The sequence below is a fragment of the Carcharodon carcharias genome, chromosome 17 (genome assembly GCF_017639515.1).
Source record: "Carcharodon carcharias isolate sCarCar2 chromosome 17, sCarCar2.pri, whole genome shotgun sequence".
In the NCBI taxonomy this organism is placed as follows: Eukaryota; Metazoa; Chordata; class Chondrichthyes; order Lamniformes; family Lamnidae; genus Carcharodon; species Carcharodon carcharias.
The window spans coordinates 4,285,028-4,307,704 of record NC_054483.1 but is presented as its reverse complement, the minus strand read 5'-3'; the positions used below and the strand labels follow the sequence as shown (position 1 = coordinate 4,307,704).

Sequence of the window (22,677 nt, the reverse complement as noted above, 5' to 3'; positions counted from 1 at the left end):
AAACCCCCCCCCCCCCCCAACCCCCAATGTAGCCTTATGTTTTTGTATGCATGGCCAATTTCTTGAGAATTGCCTTTATTTCATTTTATTTTCCTTTTTTTTTTGCACTGCATGTTTAATGCTATACGATGCAGTTGTTAAGACCCATACAGGGATCCGCAGTTGAATCTGTACTGAAAGCGTTTAATGTCCCTGTGGCGCTTGTGAGACCTTGTTTGCAAATTGGACTTTGTTTAAAAACTTCACTCTGTTCTCTTCTGCCCCAAACACGACCATAGCCATCGTCAATATAGAGAGCAAGGACCTGTGCATTTGAGTATGTGTGCTTCAGAAAATGCACAGTGTGGCGCACAGCCCAAGAGACTTTGAGGGCTCGATGTCACCATGCCTGACACAGATTAGAACCTAGCACCGCAGGGTTGACAATGCAGTGCTTGGGAGTCTCTACTTTTTTTTTTTAAAAGTGAAAGAGCAAGTGTTTCATTTCCGTGCTCAAAAGGAGGTGGATTATAGAGAGCAACAGTATTGTTTTTGATTGGTTTGGTTGTCGAACTCTAGCTTTTTATTGAGCAATCGGTATTAACAAGGTTTTGAATGTGAATGTGTTAAACACCGGCATTGGCAAAAGCTCAGAAGTGTTCTTGGCCACATTCTTTTCCCTCCTTGCCCATTATTTCACATGCATTTAAAGCGACAATGTACCTTTTCCCAAAATTCTCCGCCAACTGTATTTCTGAGTTACCAGGGCCCCAGATAGAAGCCGCAAATGGGAGTTTTAACATTTTACTTTTGAAAAAGCAACTCTTTCAGTATTATGCTATTGATCCATTGGTGTGTTTACATTGCATCAGTAGTCATGAATCCATGACTAATTTAATTTGCCTTGAATTGCAAAGGGCTTAATTACAATTATTCAAATAATCTTTGATCTTTTGCTTGTGACACTTTTTTTATATTTTTTTTTTTAAAAACTAACTGTTTTGCCCGCTGTTCTGTTTTGTCTGTTTCTTGCACTCTTACCCATAGACATCGCAGTCTGCAAGGAGCGTCTGAAAAAGTTGACGGTAGGAGGTAGGCAAGAAGCTGGTGGTGTTGATGTTCAGCCAGTTATATCTTTGTTTTTCAGCTTTCTGAATTGTTTTTTTTCTGAGTGAGACCAGTGGGTGGGAGGTGGGTATTAAATTAACGACAGCATCAGGAGTGCTTGTTACGGCCTGGATGCTGATTTAAATATACTTTAATCTGATTTCAAAATCAGTGATGTCATGTTAGGACCAATGCTTTTGGAAACAAAACCATCCAAAATGCAGAATGATGAAAGGGAGCCTACGGGAGCACTTTTTCATTTGGAGAAAATATAACTTTTTTTTCCTGCTGTCCATTCATGGTCCTGTTAGGTTTAGTTAATATTTCATGTAAAGAAACTTAATCCTTGTGTAATGATAAACGCCAACGCCACCTGCACCCTGCTACTGATCTGAATGGGGTTATCTCGAGGCACAGCCCATTAGCTGGAATAACTAAAGAAGAATTGCCACCTCGCCCACTGTGCTTCAAGCTAAGTAAGAGCACTGTCACAGTCTAGACATCTATAGCAGGGCTTCCCAAACTGTGGGTCATGCCCCCCTTTTCTTTCTTTCTCTCTTTCCCCCACCCCCACAACCCCGCCACCCACTCAGTGGTGTCAGGCGATGAGGTTTTAGGTTCACGACTGATCTCTGGCCGCAGCGAGGTCTCTTTTAAATCATCGCCTATTTTTGTTTTGTTGATGGGCGTGGCTTAATGAACTATTTTCTGAGGCCCGACTGCTACTGCAAAAAACACCTGTGAGTAGGTAGGCATTCCTTTTTGGAGTAACCCTCCCTTCACATCAACCCTGCCCGTGTGGGAGATTGAGGTGGGTGGGTTGGGGGGGGGGAGGAGTTGTGAAGGAGGGCGAGACAGGGGGGTGGGGGGGGGGGGGGGTGTGTGTATGAAGGAGAGGGAGATGGGCACACTCAACTCTCTTTCTCCCCCATCCCCAACTCAACAGCTGAAGCTCCCCACCCCCGTCCTCCACCTCACAACTCTCATAGCCCCACCCCCCCCCGCCCAAATTTCCACCCCGGGGTCACACGAAGTCTGAGGCATTAAAATAGGGTCACGCTGGGAAGCAGTTTTGGAAGCATTACTCCATAGCACATGCCCATCTTCTAAGTGTGACAGTATCTGCATTTTTCTATGCACAAGTCAGGGGTGCACAACCACACATTAACAGCAGAGCATAATGTTCCACAGTACAGGATCTAATGTTCCCTCCCTTTGAGAAAAGGGCATCTCCTGACCTCCATCCAGCAATGCCATGGACGATTGATTGGTATCATATTCCCAGTTTAAAAACGTTGTCCCACGTGAAGTACTGTTTTCCCAGCAACGAAACACCGGATAATGAAGTCTGCCGTTTGTTCCCTGCCCTGTCTCCTGCCTCAGGCCTCTTCCAGTCATCTCCTGGACTCTCAGTGCTATGAGGCTTGACATGGGAGCTCTGCAAGTATTTTAATACAAATATGAAAAAGATTTTTTTTTTTTTTTTCAGCATGCACGATCCTGACCATGAGGAAATGGATTGATACCCACCACATGCCTCTGATATCAGTGGTACAGATCCATAAGGGTTGGGGTGCACAGTAATTGTCAAGTTTCTTCACCCATCCACCCCCCCCCCCCCCCCCCACTCTCCCTCTCTGTCCCAAAACAATAATTAGTTTCTCTATTTCAATAGCATTCTCAGTAGTTTAGTTTTTTTAAAGACTTGCTTCAACATCACAGCTTTTTGAGGTCCTAAAGAGCACCCGTCAAATAGAAAAATAAATGGGGGATCGCAAGCTTAGTGGTAACATTACTGAGCTAATAATCGAGTGGCCAGGACTAACGCCTTGGACGTAGGAGTTCAAATCCCACCAGGGCAGCTGGGGGATTTAAATTCAATTAATAAACCTGGAGTAAAATGTTAGCCTCATTCATCACCAGATTGTGTCATTAAAAACCCATCAACAGTCATGAATACCCTTCATGGAGAAAATCTGCCAACCCTTAGCTGGTCTGGCCTGCAAGTGACTCCAGGCGCACAGCAGTGTGGTTGACTCTTGCCCGTGCCCTGAAATGGCCGAGTAAGCCACCCGGTTCAAGGGCAGCTAGGAATGAGCAATAAATACTCCTCTAACGAACCATGACATCTCTGATCTATAAATCGATTATATTCTCGGTTTTGGGGATTAAATTTTTTGCAACTGACATTGTTTGGTGTGTCGAAAATGCATAACAGATTTGAGTGTGTAACTGCTATCAGAAGGCATTATAACAAATACCATGACTGATTTAGATGGGGGAAGAGCGGGAAAATCAGTATATTTGATTGTCTGTAGATACATGTAGATTAGTCTTGCAAGCTTTGCTTCTTCAGTAATAATCCAACTCCTTGTCGATCATGGTTCTACTGATTCTGACAGTTGGTTGCGAACACTTTTCATAGAGGAAGTGTAATGTGATGGCTCTCTCTTTTTTGCTTCCAAGAATGTCTTCCAAACCTCAAATCCTCCTCCAGTTCCCAAAAGGGTTAAGTGTTTCTCTTGTTTACAAGCTATGGATAAATCCCTTCAAATATCTTGTCTCAGTTGTTTGCTGTATCTGTTCACCTCTGCTTTGCTGTTCACCTGTGTCTTGTTAAGTGTTAAGCTGAATGTATCCTATTCATTCACGTAGTCAGTAACACAAATGAGAAGGGAGTTGATCAGTCGTTATCTCATCCGTTTGTTACATGAGATTGTAAATGCAAATGTGTTCAAGTAGGAGTTTTTTTTAAAAAGTTAATATTTCCACTGAACCTTGGTGTGAAGCCACAATATAAGTCATCTTAACTGTAAAGAGCAAAGTTAAAGATAAAGGCAATCTATTTCTAAATATTGAGAAAATCTATAGACATTTCAAGAATTGCACCTTTAAATAATAAAATACTCAAAAGCTAGCGCAAAGAATTACAATTTTATTTCTCTTCCCCTGACCTAGGAAGCAAACTTTCATAAACGCTCAGCAGTCTCCAGACTTCCCTCACCAAGCATCATTTAAACCTTTACACCTATTTAGACCACTTCCTCGTAGGCAGAACCCCAGACGTAGCGCTAAAGGGATAGGCCAGATTAGCAGCCAAGCAACGTAACTGTCCCACAGGAGTCTTTAAGCAGAATGCTGAAATGGTGATTGTATCAAAATGAGCCTAATTACACCCCGTTGACCCTTTCAAATTATTAACCTTAGCTGATCATCAACCCTGTGAATTTCTTCACCCTGTCTTCCTCATCAAGTAGAATTTTAGTGCCAGTAATCAAGATGGTCCGGGAGTGTCCAGAAAATATTCTTCCTTGTTCTTTTGTGTTTTCTCTCTCTCTCTCTCTCTCTCTCTCTCTCTCTCTCTCTCTCTCTCCCTCTCCATATTGTTTAGTTCCTTTTTATTTTTGTCCTGCTTAGTTGCAGATTGTGTTGTTTTTATTTTGATGTTCCGTGTTGTGCAAGTTTCAACGGGTTAATAAAGAGAGCGGGTTAATAAAGAGAGCAGGTTAAGGAGCTGGCTTTAGCTTGAAAGGTTTTTAAAACCCCACTTAATGACATTAAATATATCAGGACAAGACAGTTGCTATTTCCCCTCACAAGCTTTACTGGTTAATGTAGGACTGGTCACTTTCATCAAGCTCTGGTTCAAATTCAACCCCATAGCTGGTTTAAAATTTCAAATTTTATTGAAATTCGCCTTAGACTAGGTTAGAAAGTTACATTTCTTGAGAATTTGAATTAAACAACAGGAGTTTCCCTCACTTAATCGGTTGTAACAAAATCCACATATTAAAAGTGCCCTTTTAATAGTAGTTCCCGAACTATTGTCTCCTATCTTTCTCTGGTGCTGTAGAATAGTGCACCGTGATGGACCTTGTCCAGCAGGTGGAATCTGAGGTAGGTTTTATTATGGTAATATTAGAGAACCCTGTGTTGCTTCCATCTTATACCAGGAGTTGCAGAACTAACTCCTGTTGATGGTTTGATCCTGTTGGGATAGCAAAGAGGATTTAATTTTCAGATGCTAGTCAACCTGCATTTGCAGTGTTTAGTATTTTTTTTTAAAGCCTGAAGTAATATTTGGATCATAAGTGTTGAGCACATCATTCTAATCTAGTATTGTTCTCTGGTTCTAATGAGCAATTTGTTTGAGTTGGAGGGGAAGGGGGAAATCATCATATATATCATAATATGCAGTGTGAGTTTTGCTGAGTTACTGCACTAATTGCTGGGGTGCACGTGCTTGCTTGGCTCCAGCCCATTCACCATTGAGCAAGAGCACTGATAATTGGCCTTGTGGTGTGTTCACTTGTGCATGATTGGTGTGTCATTCCGCAGTTTAGATGTGCACTTATTGTGCCCGTTTCATTGAAACGTGACTGCTGTAGATAGACTTGCATTTTGACGTTGGATACTAAAAATTAACTTTTATTCTTCTTGTTTATCCCTCCTCCACTCCTTTCCTTGTCTCCAATTGTGTACACTAATGTGTCTTTTTTTTCTATGACGCTTCCTTTTTCTGTTCAAATAAAAATTGTGAATTGGATATCCATCCTCATTGTTCAATATTGTACCATTTAACCGCTTTCTACCTATTCCACATCTCTCCCTTTGTGACTGCTTGCATGACGCACTCTTAAAACTCATGCTTCCTGGAATTGTTTGTGTATATAATATTTACACTGCACTTTCAAATCTTTTGCTTTGTTTTCTGTTTTCCCCATTACGACCTTTGCTCCTGCCAACTTTACATTGCATGATTTTTGCATTGCTCCCTCTGCCCCTCCTGTGCCTTTTTGTTTCCCATTTCACCCTGGTGGTTTTCTGTGCTTCACCTCTCCCTGCTGCCCTGCGGCTTTTTGTCTCCTTGTGTCATATTTTGCGGTCAAAATTGTGCAGCATTTTATGGCCTAGATGAATCGGACCTTGACAAAGTCTTCCACTTACCCACCACCACCTTCATTGGAGGCAATGAAACTGCCCTTCCTCTCCGGGAAATCATTCGACGAATGGAGGTAGGTGCTAGGATTTGAAGGGCGGAAGGTGCTTTTTTTTTCTCTTTCTCTTGAGATGTACGTGCAAAGCTCATTCATGTTTTTTGGAAGAAGCTGGTCCAAAAGTGATCAATATTTGACATTTTCACCTTTTCGTTTGCATGTTGTGTAAATTATATATATTTTTTAAAAAAACAACTGGATTGCACTGGAAACCAATATCTGCAGGTCGACCATGTGGTGCTTCCTCGACCTTGTTCCACACTTGGGGCATCGACGGCTTCTCTTTCTCCACCCCCCCCCCCCCCCCCCCCCCCCCCCCCCCCAGCTGGGTATAACATTGAGGCTGTCGACTTACCCGCTGCAGAGGCAGTGCCCGTTTCAGCATGGGTGATCATTACACGCCACAGCCAAAGAAAGGTGCTAACCGCAATTCCAAACTGGGAGTGGTGGCTGGCACTTCTCTTGGCTGAGGCACGTAAGTTTGTACTTGTTTTTTTCCATGGGAGTAAGGATAGAAATAGGTAATTGAGTACCTTCCAATGCACGTTAGCGATTACCTGTAAGGCTGGAGGAAGGGAAGGCGACAAAACTGGCTGCTTCGTATTTGTTTTGCTGTTTTTCTTCAAACCTCAAAAGGACATTGACGGGTTGATGGAATGGGCGGGCAAGTGGCAGATGAAGTCCAATGCAGAGAATTGTGAAGTGATTCATTTTGATAGGAAGAACGTGGAGAGACAGTATAAAATAAGGGGTACAATTCTAAAGCGGGTGCATTAGTAGAGGGACCTGGGGGTATATATGCACAAATCATTGAAGGTTCCAGGACAGGTTGAGAGCGCGGTTAATAAAGCACCCGGCTTTATTAATAGGAGCAGTACAGAAGCAAGGAAGTTATGATGATCTTGTATAGAACACTGGTTCGGCGTCAACTTAAATATTGCTTCCAGTTCTGGGCGCCACACTTTAGGAATGATGTGAAGGTATTAGAGCGCAGAGAAGATTCATAAGAATGGTTCCAGGAATGAGGAACTTCAATTATGAGGATAGATTGGAGAAGCTGGGATTGTTTTCCTTGGAGAAGAGAAGGTTGAGAGGAGATTTGATAGAGGTGCTCAAAATCATGAATAGGTCTGGACAGAATAGATAGGGAGAGACTGTTCCCATTGGTGGAAAGATCAGGAACAAAAGGGCACAGATTTAAAGTCATTGGCAAAAGAAGCAATGGAGGCATGAGGAGAGATTTTTTCATGCAGTGAGTGGTTAGGATCTGCAGTGCACTGCCTGAGAGTGTGGTGGAGGCAGGGTCAGTCGAGGCATTTGAGAGAATTGCTTAAATATCTGAAAATGAAGAATGTGCAAGGTTATGGGGAGAAGATGACTAAATGAACTGCGCTTTCAGCGAGCCAGTGCAGACATGAGACTGAGCCGCCTCCTGCACTGTAACATTTCTGTGATTCTTATGGGCTTGTATAATGACCGCTGGCCTTCTCTCCATTTTCCCCTTCCAACCTGCGCTTTCCACAGACAGTAGTGTTTCCCATGCTGACACTTGACTCCTAAGTGTAAGGTGAAGGGAAATGTATCTTCATTCCATCAAAATGAAGATCCATTGCACTCTTTCTAAATTTCTCATTTCCAGGACATCAAAGCTGTGGCACCTTACAAGTTTATAATGCCTTTAAAACTCCAACTTGAGGTCACAATTCTTTTTACTAATACGCCTCACCTTTTTCCTTTTTTGGTCCTTTTACTTGGTCCAAGAATTAAATCTCACAGGTGGGAATACTTTGACTCATGTATATAGGAAAACCAAATATCAAAGCACTTCCCAACTTTTTTATTCCTATTTTGATTGATTCAACTGCCAAGAAAAAATGAAACTTGGCTTTTTTTAAATAAATTTACCAATGGAAAGTTTTTTATTGTTAACAGTCACATTTGTTTGGTAAAAGTTAAACATGTTGGTCTGATCAAGGTGTTAGCGTGCATGCTTTCACACATCTTGCACTCAGCAGATGCTTGCTTACTTCTCACCAGATGTCTTACTGCCAGCACATTGGTGTTGAGTTCATGTTTATCAATGACCTGAAGCAGTGCCAGTGGATCAGGCAGAAGTTCGAGACTCCAAGTGCCATGCAGTTCACAAATGAAGAGAAACGCACCCTCTTGGCCAGGCTGGTCCGCTCTACCAGGTTAGTGCCCCTGCAGCGGCGACAAATAGATGGTTCAATGTGGAAGAAAGACGGGCGGACATGCATTTATATAGTGGCTTAGCATCGCCTTAGAGTATCCCAGAGCACTCGCTGACTAGATCTTTTGTAGCGTAGTCAGTGTTGTAATGTGGGAAACTCCACAGCCAATTTGTGTACAGCAAGCTCCCACAAACAGCAAGGCAATAATGACCAGATCGTCTATTTTAGGTGTTGGTTGAGGGATAACTATTGGCCAGGACATTAATAAACAGTGGATTGCAATTAAAGAACATAAATTGCAGAGCACAAGTCCTTTTTACTAAGCTGCAAATTTTGATCAGAGGCGCTGATAGGGAAACAGGATTGTGGTTACAGATTCTCCTGTGCTGGAGAAGAACCATTTGGACCTTTTGTCAAGGAAACCAGAATCATCTTCGCAACTGTAACTAACGTTTAGGTTTAATGGCTGTTGGCAGTGCTCATTTTATCATTGCACCCATCTAGATTAAGGCCTATTATAAATGCTATTATTTACTTAGCCATAATTTTGGTAATCAGCACAGACTGCAATGGTACTAGGAGGAGATAATCAGGTTTATTTGACTTATGTCTATGCAGCTACGTCTGGTTGTGTGGTTTTAAGAAACCAGTTTGCATAGCTTTAACTTGATTCACACTTTGATGTTTTGAATTTTTATAATTGGGATTGTTGTGCCTCACTCTTCTGCCTTTTGATTTTTTTTTTTCTCCCAGGTTTGAGGAGTTTCTGCAGAGGAAGTGGTCCTCTGAGAAACGCTTTGGCTTAGAAGGCTGTGAGGTGCTGATCCCAGCACTGAAAACCATCATCGACAAATCCAGTGAAAATGGTGTCGACAATGTCATCATGGGCATGCCTCACAGGTAATGCCAAAGGGTAGCAGGGAAGTACTTACTGTCTCTGGGAGTTAGTCACTCCAACAGCATATAGAAGAAGAAAACTCGAGCTTTATTTTCCAATTTTTGCTCCTTTTTTCTTTATCTATTTGGCCTGTACCTCCAGCACATTGGGCACTTAAACTTATTGTCCAGCTGTAGCTGGGGGAGAAGAACCAGTTGTATCTCTTCTCCACTTTTTGTTAATGCAGCTCACTTTGGGAATTGAGTGAAACAAGGCTTGACTTTACCTACATAAAAAGGATTACATACCTAAGATGCACAGCACAGAAACGGGCCATACAGCCCAATCAGTCCAGGCTGGCATTTATGCTGCACTCAAGCCTCCTCCCATCTTTTCTCATCTATCCTAACCCTCTATTCCCTTCTCCCTCATATGCTTGTCTAGTTTCCCCTTAAATACATCGATACTATTCACTTCAACCACTCCCTGTGGTAGTGAGTTCCAGATTCTCACCGCTCTGGGTAAAGAAGTTTCTCCTGAATTCACTATTGGATTTCTTGGTGACTAGCTTATATTGATGGCCTTTAGTTCTGCTCTTCCCCACAAGAGGAAACATTCTCTCTGTATCCACTCGATCAAAAACCTTTCAGAATTTTAAAGACCTTGATTAGGTCACCCCCTGAGCTCCCTTTTTTCGAGAGAAAAGAGACCCAGCCTGTCAATCCTTTCCTGATTTGTGACCCCACACATTTCTGGGATCATCCTTGTAAATCTTCCCTGCACCCTCTCCAGTGCCTATACATCCTTTGTATAATATGGTGACCAGAAATGCAGGCAGCGTTCATAAGGTTCGATACAGGTTTAGCATAGCTTCCCTACTTTCCAATTCTGTCCTTCTAGAAATAAAGCCTAGTTTTTTATGATGACCTTGCTAACCTGTGGCACTGCTTTTAGTAACTGATGTATTTTTAGACAGAGATCCCTTTGTTACTCTACCCCACTGAGATTTGCACCTTCCAAGTAATAAATGATCTCCCTATTCTTCCTACCAAAATGTACTACCTCACATTTACCTGTATTGGGCTTCATTTGCTAATTATTTGCCCATTTTGCAAATTTATGAATATCTATAAATTATTGCAGTCCTGTTCAGTATTGACTATTGCCCCTCATCTCTCTTTCCACCGCCCCTCCCCCCCCCCAACAATTTAGTGTCATACTTCAGCCTGCGACCCTGATTATCATCACATCAGGGCTCAGTGCCATCATGCTGCCCTTGTACCTCTGTTGAAGGCATTCACATCATTTAATAATTCGTCTTATTCTTCATAGAAATAATTTTCTATGGAGAATCACAATTTATGCTTCCTCTCCTTCTATACTTTTCAATTTTTTTTGAAAATTGATGTCTGCTAGCCACTCTCTTTTTAAAAAAAAACTTAACAAAATCTAAACCATTGATTGCTTTCCTAACTTATTTCCTACTTCCACCACATATCTGGAGCTCCCTCTGTAAAAGCACCCAAGTCGTAATATTCAGTGACACATACAATATAAATTATAATTTGTCTGGTTTCAAACTTCACCCTCTGGCTTGGGATCCATTTATCAAACACTACTTTCAACCCTTAGATGATCTCTGGTATGTTTTTTGGGTTTCTTTTTGAGACTCTGATATTTCTGGCTGCTAGAATGGCCATAGGTCCTTGGGTCATAATTTTGACTTGGGTTTTAAATGGTAAATAAATTTATAAAACTGTTAAGGGAATTTTAATAATGTATTAACCAATATATAATTTTGCAAGTTATTAAGATTGTCTAGCTCCTCATCTAGTGGAAAATAGCAGTTATAGTTATGAACATAGTATTATGGTATTCTTTTCTATGAACAATACTCCAGCGTAATGGCACTGCTTTTCTCTTGTCAGTGGAAGCGATCTGATCTAGACTTGAACACAATTGGTTGTTAAAATGCCAGCCAAAAGCAGCCAGGACCAACTGGGTTTAAGTCGTGGTCAACTTTGAAAAAGGTTGCCAATTGAAACTGTGTTTGAGTGAGATGTTTGTATTTAAGTTGATTGATTAATCGATTGATTGGCTTGCCCTTACCCGCTTCCCACTTTAGAACTGTAGTTGTTAAAATGTGTGCCTGCTCACTGCATAGCCTGTCTAACCTTGGTGTGATATTGGGCAATGTAAATCATCTTAAATAAAAAAACAGCTTCTCTAGTTTTTCCGAGATAAATGGCTGGAGTTGCAGAATATGGTTCCTGTTATGATCCCAGCTGAGGTTACGCTGTACAAGCCTGATCCCAGAGTGGAACCCAGCTTCATAGATCTAACTTTTAATTTGTTTGTTTAGATATGTGGAGAGTCACCGGAGTCAGCAAATTAACTTTTTTTGAAAACAATAAAACATTTATTTAACAAGAAAAGATGAACTATGTTACATTACTCTTTCACCTACAACCATACCTTTACAGATTATAGAGTTGTAAGGATAACAAGTTACAAAAGCTATCTTATACGCTAATGTTCACAGTAAGTACACAGTCCATGCAAACTAATAGGTGACCTGTGGTCAGACACACCACACTGATACCAAGTGACAGATGCCACCTCAATCAGATGCTATGGATCTCACCAACTCCCCCAGACGCTTGTCACACTGAGCACCAACTGGTCTCTCCGCACTTCATCTTTCACACGAGGCTTTCCAATCTCCATTCGCCAAGAACTCGCCTTGGAATCTCCTCCCAAACCGACGCTTTCTCTCAGACGCCTTCTGCAAGGGTTCACCTCCAGAGTTTTGAACTCTCCTCCTAATGTTCCTCCCCCGGGTCACCACATTCATTCAAGCTTTCCTCCATGCACTCTCTGCTGACTCAGCTGTCAACAATACACCACTGCTTCATATGCCCTTGGCAAAGAGTTATAGACCTTCAGTTGTCTCTTTGGACCTTCTGGCTTCTTGTAAGTCCTTATCTCTTTAAGCCTGGTGCCTTTCTCTGCTCCTCACTGTTAACTTCACTTAACAGGACCTTTTCCAGATTCCTGTCCTTGCTTTATCTAGAAGGTCTTCCTGGGACTTTCTCCTGCCCCACTCCCCTGGATTTGGGGACTTTCTTCTTTAGCTTGAGACTTGCTATCTGTTCCATTTGCTCCAGTCTCTCCCTGGAAGCTACTTTCAACCAACTTTAGCTTAGAATTGGCTACCTGTGCCCTCTAGGTTGCTTCTGCTTGGTAGCTGTCTTCAAACTGAACTCAAAACTGCAGTTTCTTTAATTTTTCTGTGTGTGTGTATAGTGTGTGGGCCCTGCCTCTCTGGATCCTTGTTGCTAGGCAACAGCACACTCTTGTTTGCTTAATTTCTCTTTAGGAGCTATAAAACTCATTGAAGATGCAGGCACCTTTTAAAGTGAAACTAAAACTCAACTTGACTTTTTCTTAACACAAATACAAATCAAAATCAAACTTTAAAGCTAAAACTCATTCCTAACACCCACAAATACAAATATAACTTCCTTAAACTATCTCTATTTCCTAACATTCCCTAGAAAAATCCTTCGTTAATTAAAAAGAGAACTTGATTTACTCAGTCTAGTCAAGCAGTGGCCCTTCAGAACACTGGGAAAGTGGCTGAAGGATGGTCTGAGACTAGATTATCAGCTTTCTGCATCTCCTTGGGTGACGGTGCAGCAATGAAGGAGGCGGCAGACTCTGTTAACTTTGCCATATCACTTCGTTGAAGCCTTGCCTAGTCGAAGAACACAGCATCTTAAGCAGTGACGGGTGGTCCTGAGCAGATGGTGAGATCCAAGTCATGACAATGGTACTTTGGATGGTTGTCCTCGAAACAAAAACATCTCATTCGAACACAGCGTCACTTGGCAACTTTTTTCAGAGTTGACCGTTCCTTAAACCCAATTGGTCTCGGTTACTTTTGGCTTAATGTAATTTTGTGGACCGCCTGTTTGAGAACTGCGGGCTTAGAGCATCAGCCGTCTGCAAATCTTTGCCTGGACTTTTCTGTGCGTGGTAGCCATTTGGTTTAATGCGTTTCTTCATCCCGTGTAGAGGCCGTCTAAATGTGTTGGCTAATGTCATCAGGAAGGAACTGGAGCAGATATTCTGTCAGTTTGACTCGAAATTGGAAGCTGCCGATGAGGTGAGTGTTGTGGGTGGACATGTGTTTGTCAATGTGCAGTGTTAGAGGATGACATTTCTGTGCAGTACAACTGTTGAGATTTTAGCCAGTTTTTATACTGGCTTCACTCCTTTGCTAGACGCAAATGGAGCTGTGGGTATTTACCAAAGCTTTATGTTGCCTGTGTGTCACCGCACCCCGTGCTGTTCTTTGTCAACAGGGCACTGGTGATGTGAAGTACCATTTAGGTATGTACCATCGGCGGATCAATCGTGTAACAAACAGAAATATAACACTCTCTCTGGTGGCTAACCCATCGCATCTGGAGGCTGTCGATCCTGTTGTACAAGGAAAGACCAAAGCGGAACAGTTTTACCTCAGTGACACAGAAGGAAAGAAGGTACGGTATGAACTATCAGCTCCTATATTAGTATCTTCCTGTTGTGCAAACCATTATTTCCCTGAAGACGAGCAGACATATCCCAACAGAGGAAACTGATAAGTGGGAGGGAGAAGATGTCACACTGGTACAACAGAAGTTGCTTCTTAAAGGTTGGAACTGGAGCTTGGTAGAGGAATCTTTATTGTATCTTGCCTCTGCTGTACATGTCCTGCGAGCGTTGGAGCATTTTGCATATATTTTTGATGTCCTCCTTGTCTTTTTTTTAAAGGGTGTATTTTTTTCCTCTTCTAGGTTGTTCCAAAGATGAGTTTCACGTTTTCATGTGACATTATGTCCACTGTGTCACCTGCTAGGACAAATATCTTTGAAATGTTGACGCCATTAATTATTTTTAACGCCGTAAGGACAAGAAACTCGAGTATGTGGCGTGGATTTTTAAAATTGCACCCATGGCTGCTGCTGTACCTTTCCTTTTTAACACGGATAAGGGGTTGGCCATTTAGGATTGAGATGAGAAATGTCTTCACTCAAATGATTGTGAATCTTCGGAATTCTCCACCCGAGGGGGTTGTGGATGTTCGTTGAGCATGTTCAAGACTGAGTAGAGTTTTGCAATTAAAGGTTGTGGAGGTGGTAGAATATCAGCCATGATCATATTGAATGGTGGAGCAGGCTCAACAGGCCGAACGGTCGCTGCCGCCTCCTATTTCATATGTTCTTATGGCATGAAAGCCTGAATATCATATAACCGATGCCTGTCTGCCATCAATACTTGGAGGGTAATCCTATCTCTTTTGATAGTGACTGCTTATAAAAAGTCCTCTTGGTTTAATTGTTTCCTTGGCCATTTAGTTGTGACGTTGGGTGTCCTTTTAGCGGCCCTGCTGCAGGTCAGTTTGTTCTGGAGCTGTGCAAAATATTTGAGGCGAGTACCTTTGACGGAGCCTTGGATCTTTTGAACTCTGATTTGATTAGCATATCTGTACCCAGAGGCAGCTCAGATCAGGAATGAAACAATGACTCTTTATTTCACTTCTAAGTCACTGGTGGACTCCAGGGAAGCCAAGGTGTGTACCCTGTAAAAATCACTGGTCGGTGCAAACACTCAAACTGTTGCCACTTCCAAACAGTTTTAAGAACAATGAGCAATCTTGCTGAAAAGGGAGACATGTTGCCAAAGCTTTTTGTCTTGCACTCATCAGGACAAATGCACGAATGCCAAATTTCAAACAATTGCAGCAGTTTATGCTACAGGAAGAAAGGGTGCAGATTGACGAGCCAGTCGGCTCTGATTAGCTGTGGCGTTGCCATAGAGAAAACAATGAGGGACTATAGGCTCCCTAAGCTCCTGGGTAATTCAAAAAAGGCCCAAGGCTTGAACATATTCCTTTTGTTTTCAGAGAATGGGTCACTGCGTATGAGTGATGTCACTTCTAGCAAGCATAAATGAGCCACGTTACGAGCTCAACTGATTATCTTTGATTTTATCTTTTTTAGAATTACCCGGGAGCTTGGGAGCCTATAGTTCCCTATTGCTTTCTCCATGGTAATACTTCAGCCAATCAGAGTTAACTTGCCAATTAATCAGCACCCTTTTCTCCTGTCATATAAATTGTTGTGGTAGTTTGAAATTTGGTTTTCATGTGTTCGTCCTGATCAGTGCAAGACGAAAATCTTTTCGGCAACAAGTTTCTCTCTCCATCGAGATTCAAGTTCTGTACGACCAATCGATTGTTTTGTATAAATGAGAAACAATGATATTATTTTTGTCTGCTGATTTTCAGTGTTGTCTAAATATTGTGCTCTAAATACCTGTCAATGAACAGCTTGAGCGACATCATCTGTTCATGTGTTTTTATCCCCCGTTTTTTGGAGAGATTTGTAGCATCTAGTGACATCCCATATTATTCCTGTGCATATCCCAGTGGAATAAGGATAAATCGTTGTCCAGTAAAACCCATCCCATATGCCTCACCTTTAAAAAAAAAATTAAGTTTCAGTATGCGGGAGGCTTGAACTTGTCAAAAGTAGTGGGAGGAAACCTGAATCAGTAATCAGTTCATTTGCGATAAAAATCTGATGCAGGAGATGTTCACAGATTAAATCTTGACGTGTTATTGTTCCAGGTAATGTCCATCCTTCTGCATGGTGACGCAGCCTTTGCAGGACAGGGAATTGTCTATGAAACCTTCCACTTGAGTGACCTTCCATCATATACGACTCACGGAACAATTCACGTGGTGGTGAATAACCAGGTACGGTAATTGTTTAGCTGAACGATGCTCTCTGACTGCCTCTAATAGAGTAAAGATGGAAAATAGTCCCTTGGTGAACACAAGTTGGAATTGACAAACGAGTGAAAACGTGTTCTTCTCCAGAACAAACGGGGTAAACGGTGTACTGCTTTGAAGATGTTCTCAATTGTGCTCTGTTCTAAAATGCAGCATTAAGAGCCTAAAAGGCTAAATCACTAGACTCTGAGTAACCCCCAGCCTCAGCCAATATTTACACTAAGGCTTCTCATAATGTGGCCATTTGTAGCTGCCCTTTTTTATCTGTGGCCCTGCTGCTGAATGTGTACTCGGACCTCCATTCACTGTCTGCACGTCTGTGGGATGCTGACTGAGCTGGGATCCTGTACTGTTCTCTTGTGTCCCTCTATCCAGGAAAATCAAGGTGAGGGCCTGTTGTTAGGGAGTTGGGTTAGTCCAGCTTCCATGCAGCAAATGAAAGAATTCTACTTAATTCAAACTATTTCCTTGAACTGTCACCTGTCCAGTTGTGAATTCTCCTCTGTTTACAGAATTAGTGAATTTACATTAGGGAAGAGAAGATCATTTATTTATTGTCGGTGAAGAATTGCCTGGTTTTCAAAGGACAAGTGCCCACAGTAGCATGATTTGAATCAGGGGCTTATTGAATGGGGGATTCACTGGCGCGGATTTGTATCCCATTGCTCTGATTTCTGAGAGCACATGGGTAGGAGATATGGTGCGGTGCCAAGTACATAGGCCCAACGATTGACTGATCGAATCAAACAGTACGTTCCTTCGCTTGTTCGTAATAGGCAGGATACAGCCTGTGCTTGCAAAGCCCAAAACAAAACGTCTGCCGTTAGATATGATTCAGTGATTGAAGAATACTTACTGAACAATCCTTAGTGCACTAATAGCTACACTAACAACCAATTAAAGATAATCAGTCACACTCATAGCATGGCTCATTTACACTAGCTAAAAGTGACACACCTTCATACGCAGGGACCCATTCTCTGCAAACAAAAGGAATATGTCCACGCCTTATGCCCTTGTTGAATTACCCGGGAGCTTTTAGTTCCCTGTTGCTTTCCCCATGGCAACACCTCGGCCAATCAGAGTTGACTTGCCAATTAATCATCACCCTTTTCTCCTATAGCATGAATCGTTATCATTCGAAATTTGGCATTTTTGCTTTTGTCCTGAGGAGTGCAAGACTAAAAGCTTCAGCAACATGTCTCTCTTTTCCGTGATGGAATGGAATCAGAATGGTTACATTCGGCCCATCATGTCTGTGCCAGCTGTTTTTAATGCTGCTCAGCTAGTCCCATTTCCCTGCCTTTTCCTCATAGAAAATTTTTCACTTCAGATAATGATCCAATTCTGTTTTGAAAGCCATAATGACATGGGCTATGATTGTGAACCTTGACCTGTTTAAAAACATTGGTTCAGCAGGAAACGTTCCTGAGGAAAAGGCAATCAGGAGGGTAATTGCAAATTGAAACATCAAAATCGAAGTTAATTATTACCTAAGCATGCCTTACGCGGCCGGGTGGCCCATTATTAGATTCTGCGTCTGATGGTTTTGTTGTCTTGTTAGATTGGGTTCACGACTGATCCACGAGTAGCCCGCTCTTCTCCATACCCCACTGACGTGGCCCGTGTGGTGAACGCTCCTATTTTCCATGTGAATGGAGATGACCCAGAGGCGGTGATGTATGTGTGTAATGTGGCTGCCGAGTGGAGGAACACTTTTCATAAGGATGTAGTGATTGATTTGGTAGGTAACTGATCGGTGGAGGTGCGAACTGCTTTTCTGCTCCCTAACACGTTTGTCCGCGGGACAGGAAATGGATAACTAGCCTCAATTTTTACTCGGGTTGTAATAGAACGTAGATACCCCATAAAATTGTGGGAGTAGGAGGGCAGCATGAAGGCCACCCAGGATATTTTGCGGGACCCCCACCTGCAAACCCACCAACTGGGTAAATTCTGCCATACATTCCTGTTTCCAAGTCTCCAGAACGTTGCGAAATTAATTTTCAATCTGTGTCCCATTGACCAATTTTAACAGGGTTAGAACGTCACTCAAGAAATAGGAGCAGGAGTAGACCATACGGTTCCTCCAGCCTGCTCCGCCATTCTGTACGATCGACTCCACTTTCCTGCCCACTTCCCATGTCCCTGGGAACATCGATTCCCTGAGTTACCAAAAATCTGTCCATCTCCTCTTTTTAAATGTATTCAACGATAGTGCCCACAACCCGCTGGGGTAGAGAATTCCAAAGATTCACAACCCGCTGAGTGAAGAAATTTCTCCTCATCCCAGCCCTAAATGGTTGGCCCCTTATTCTGAGACTTTGGCCCCCATGTCTTTCTTTCCCCTGGTCGAGGAATCTATCTCGTGTCTACCCTGTCAAGTTCCTTCAGAATCTCTTGTATGCTTCAATGAGATCTCTCAGAAACTCCAGAGAGTATAAATCCAATTTACTTGGCCACTCATCATAGGACACACGCACACACCCACCCACCAACACCACTCTCTCTCTCTCCCTCTCCCACTCTCTCTCTCCCTCTCTCTCTCTCTCTCTCTCTCTCTCTCTTTTTTCCCCCACCCAAACACCCAATCCCAGGGTCCAACTTAGTGAACCTTTGCTGTGTTGCCTCCTTCCTTGACTGTGGAGACCAAAACTAGTGTTCCAGATGTGGCATATTGTTGTGTGGTTATAGCCCTGGGGGAGCTATTCAGTAAGGAGAGATTAACCGTGGGAGGGAGGATGACAGTGTCATTTTCTGATGGGAAACCTGAGCCCACTTGCTGTGTATTTAAAGGTCTGTTTTCGGCGCAATGGCCACAACGAGATGGATGAACCAATGTTTACTCAGCCACTGATGTACAAGCAAATCAAGAAGCAGAAAGCCGTGCTGAAGAAGTATGCAGAGAAGCTGATGTCCGAGGGCGTTGTGACTCAGCAAGAGTTTGAGGTTTGGAGTTCTTTTTATTTTGTCAGCTTTGAATGTTGAACCCTGCAGGGTTACTTACGGTAATGTTGTGCTGATGCACTGGACTAATAATCCAGAGAACGCGAGTCCCATTCCTCTCCCGCTCTGCCCTGTAGCCCTACAAGTTTACTTCCCTCAAGTGCCCATCCAATTTCCTTTTTAAATCATTCATCGTCTCCACTTCCACCACCCCCATAAGTAAGTTCCAGGTTGTTATCACTCACTGTGTGTATAAAAAAAAAAGTTCTCCCTTACATCACCTACCACTCTGTACCTCAGCCAAAATCTTAAATGTGTGTCCCCCTAGTCCTTGTACAGTCAGGTAGTGGGAATAGCTTTTCTTTGTCTACCTTATCCAAACCTGTCAGAATCTTGTCCACCTCTATCAAATCCCCACTCAATCTCCTTTGCTCCAAGGAGAACGACCCCAGCTTCTCTGACCTAGCCTTGTAGCTTAAAACCCCTCATCCCTGGAACCATTCTGGTAAATCTCCTCCGCACCCTCTCAGGGAACCTCATGTCCGTTCTAAAGTGTGGTGACCAGAACTGGATGTCATACTCTAGTGAGAGTTCAAATCCCATCATGACAGTTTAAAAACTAGCATTCAGTTTTAAAAATATCTGGAAATAAAAAGCTCATATCAGTAAAAAGGTGACCATAACGCTCAAGGCAATTGTGTAAAAACGCAACTGGTTTATTATTACCCGTTGGGGAAGGAAACATGTGCTCAATCCATCTGGCTTAAATATGACTCCAGTCTCACACTAATATGGTTGACTCTTAACTTGCCCAGCAAGCGGTCTGTAGATGACATTGCCAGCAATGCCCAAGAGCAAATAATACAATTTCTTTCCAAAGATCTTGAACGACTGGTTTCCCTCAATGTAAAGTACCTTGGCAAATCTGAGAAGTTCATCTTTGGTGTCATCACGAGATCCGTCTGTTGGGAGCTGAGCTCATTGACGAACACAACACCTGAGAATAGATCATTGCCAATGTACATCAAAATGGCATGTCCTTTATTTGGCATCTGGGGGAGTTATCTAGATCTGTGGTTCTTGAACCTTTTTTGTTCGTGGATACACACAGGGATTTTTGTCCCACCTATCTACCGGTCCTACTCTTTCCCCTCTCCCCCCTGCCCCCCCCCACTTTCACTTAATACTGCAAAAAAAATCAGAATTAATGGGAACTTTCGGAAATGATAAACATTTTGCTGCTTTTTCTTGGCTAAATGTAATAAACAAATGTGCATTATTTTTTTCTATTAAATATCATAAGCAAATAATTCATTAATGCCAGAAACAAAAATATAGACCTTGCAGATTATAAGCAGTAATAGTACAAGTGAATGTTATTTAAAGCATTGGAGCACTAATTCACCAACAACCAAATTAAGATAATTAGTCAAACTCATAACATGACTCATTTACATTTGTTCAAAGCAACATCCATTCACGTGCAGGAACCCATCCTCTGCAAACAAAAGGAAGGTGTTCAAGCCTTGTGCCTTTTTTTTGAATTACCGGGAGCTTGGGAAACCTATTGTTTTCCCCATGGCAAGTCTTCAGCCAATCAGAATCGACTTGCCAAGCAATCAGCACCCTTTTCTCCTGGAGTATAAATTGTTGTGATTGTTTGAAATTTGGCATTCTTGTGTTTTTCCTGTTGAATGCAAGGCAAAAAGCTTCAGCAATGTTCTAATATGTTATCAGACCATCGCACTAACCTTCTGAGAAACTAATACCTACCTTACAGACAAATTACCTTATTAGACAAATTAACAGTGACGTAAATCTTGCTTGTAAAACTACATTGGGTTGTTGCTCATGCTGCACACGTGGGAGCTGGTCTGATGTCATGCGAGTGGTGGAAAGGAGAGTTTATGCCTGCTTTATTATGGCCTCACCCGTGATGTTGCGTACATGACTTGCATTTTAGACCAGACCACCTGGCAGGACCCTCACAGACCACCAGTGGTTTGGGGACCCCACTTTCAGAGCCACTGATCTAGGTTAAGGTTGAGCTGTAATCCTTTAAAAAGAACTCCCAGCTCCTGCCTGTGTCACCACAGCTATCTGTTTAAGATGTTGACGGCCCTAGTGTGTGTGCACAGTTGGCGCTTTAGTCATAATTCCTACTTCTGAAGATGTCTTTTTCTTTTCTGTTTTTGGTTTGTGTAGGCAGAAATGGCGAAATATGATAAAATATGTGAGGAGGCATATGCCCGATCGAAAGATGAGAAAATCATGCACATCAAACACTGGCTCGACTCACCATGGCCTGGTATGTATTTTGGCGCGCGATGCAAGGACTCCAGAGAAGGCCTAAACCCAGAGGGGACAAGGTTTCTGGGGCCACATTCAGTATAATTCAAACTGAAGTATGAAGCGGTGCTGCTGCTTTGCTGCCCAGTTATAGGTCGGAGAAGATGATGCGAGTGTGTGCGTCTTCCTTGCCTGGCTAAGCTGAGCTGCTGAGTTAGGAGGTTTGTTTGGTTGTAGAAGGCAGAGTCACACTAGCAATTAAATAATCACTGGATTGGGTAGCTGTTTTACAGGTTGCACATCTTTCAAGTTGCACCTATTAATTGTGCTTAAAATGTGTCACAAGGAAAGAAGTCACCTTTGAAGCCGTGGATAAGCTGGGAACGTCTGTGTGCCGTTCAATGTAGCATTTGTGACGAGAAGAACTCCAATTCAATTTTGTGATTTTTAGTGGAATAGCCGGGCTGCAGGAGAGTGTTTCTATTTCAGTTTGGCTTCGTTAGACTGAGCTCTGTAAAGACCAGCTTCTGAAACAAAGTACCCTGATCCCTTTCTGCTGCAACTGGGAGCTCTTCAGCAGATCATCTCTTGCATCTGCATGCTTTGGTGTAACCAGATCTCTGGTGCTGTGCAATGAATGCGAATAACACTGCCGTTGGCTGCACAGAGCTTGTGTACGAGGACAGTGATTCTTTTTTGGTTGAAGGACCCCTTTTCCAAATGGTTTAATAATCACAAAACTGCTTCCATCTGAATTATGATACTATAAACGTTTCTGAATGTAACGGCCCTCTGCGGCGTTAAAAGTACTTGCGTGAAGTTTCCCCAGGGCTGTACCATATAATGAACATTGATTGTGAAGATTCCTATATTCCATTCTGCCTTTCAGGATGCCTGTTGAATGCTTCACCACATGGCACCTCCCTTTCTGGAGTGGGGTCTGGTTCGATGGCTGCCGATAAGGGACACTGGCACTGTGTCTGCCTTCGCCACCTGCCTGACTCGCACAGTTGCTGAGTGTCTCAGGGTGCTTTCCTCCCACCACTTGCTGTTTAACTAGCTTGCCTGCACTATCACCGACACACTGCCTGGAATGCAGCATTTTTTGCTGTCGGGCCATCTTCGGTAACTGGATGACCGGCAGCATGCGCCAGACCCACACCATTGCACCGAGTCCTGTTCCCCTTATTTCCAAGTCTCCAATTTGGAAAGCACTGTGTTAGGGGACAACAACGCTACTCAGAAATCAAAGCATCGGTGGCTGCATTGCCGGTGTGAGGATTAATCAGCCGGACCACCTTGCACACCTCAAAGCAGTGGCTGGGAGCACACCTGCCTGTCCTGTCTATAAGTGAAAAGAAATGAAGTACTGTATATACCCATTGTAAAAGTCAGATTTTTGCGACCTATTTTTTAGGCATAAAGTTAATGGTTGATGTTTGCATGGGT

General features: G+C 42.7%; 1 protein-coding gene across 6 annotated transcripts in view; it reads left to right on the top strand.

Annotated features, from left to right (window-relative positions):
• The window catches only part of LOC121289803 (2-oxoglutarate dehydrogenase, mitochondrial), a 100,430-nt gene that overhangs the window by 50,102 nt on the left and 27,651 nt on the right, over nt 1–22,677 (top strand). For 2 of the 6 annotated variants that reach the window (XM_041209635.1, XM_041209636.1), the window contains exons 5-14: nt 1,027–1,071; nt 5,986–6,101; nt 8,121–8,275; nt 9,029–9,175; nt 13,230–13,320; nt 13,520–13,699; nt 15,829–15,957; nt 17,558–17,737; nt 18,790–18,942; nt 21,145–21,247. In XM_041209635.1, coding sequence (XP_041065569.1) covers nt 1,027–1,071; nt 5,986–6,101; nt 8,121–8,275; nt 9,029–9,175; nt 13,230–13,320; nt 13,520–13,699; nt 15,829–15,957; nt 17,558–17,737; nt 18,790–18,942; nt 21,145–21,247 — 1,299 coding nt within the window. Of the gene's footprint in view, nt 1–1,026; nt 1,072–5,985; nt 6,102–8,120; nt 8,276–9,028; nt 9,176–13,229; nt 13,321–13,519; nt 13,700–15,828; nt 15,958–17,557; nt 17,738–18,789; nt 18,943–21,144; nt 21,248–22,677 lie in introns of those variants that run through there. The other 4 variants (XM_041209638.1, XM_041209639.1, XM_041209640.1 and 1 more) reach the window with 3 other exon arrangements.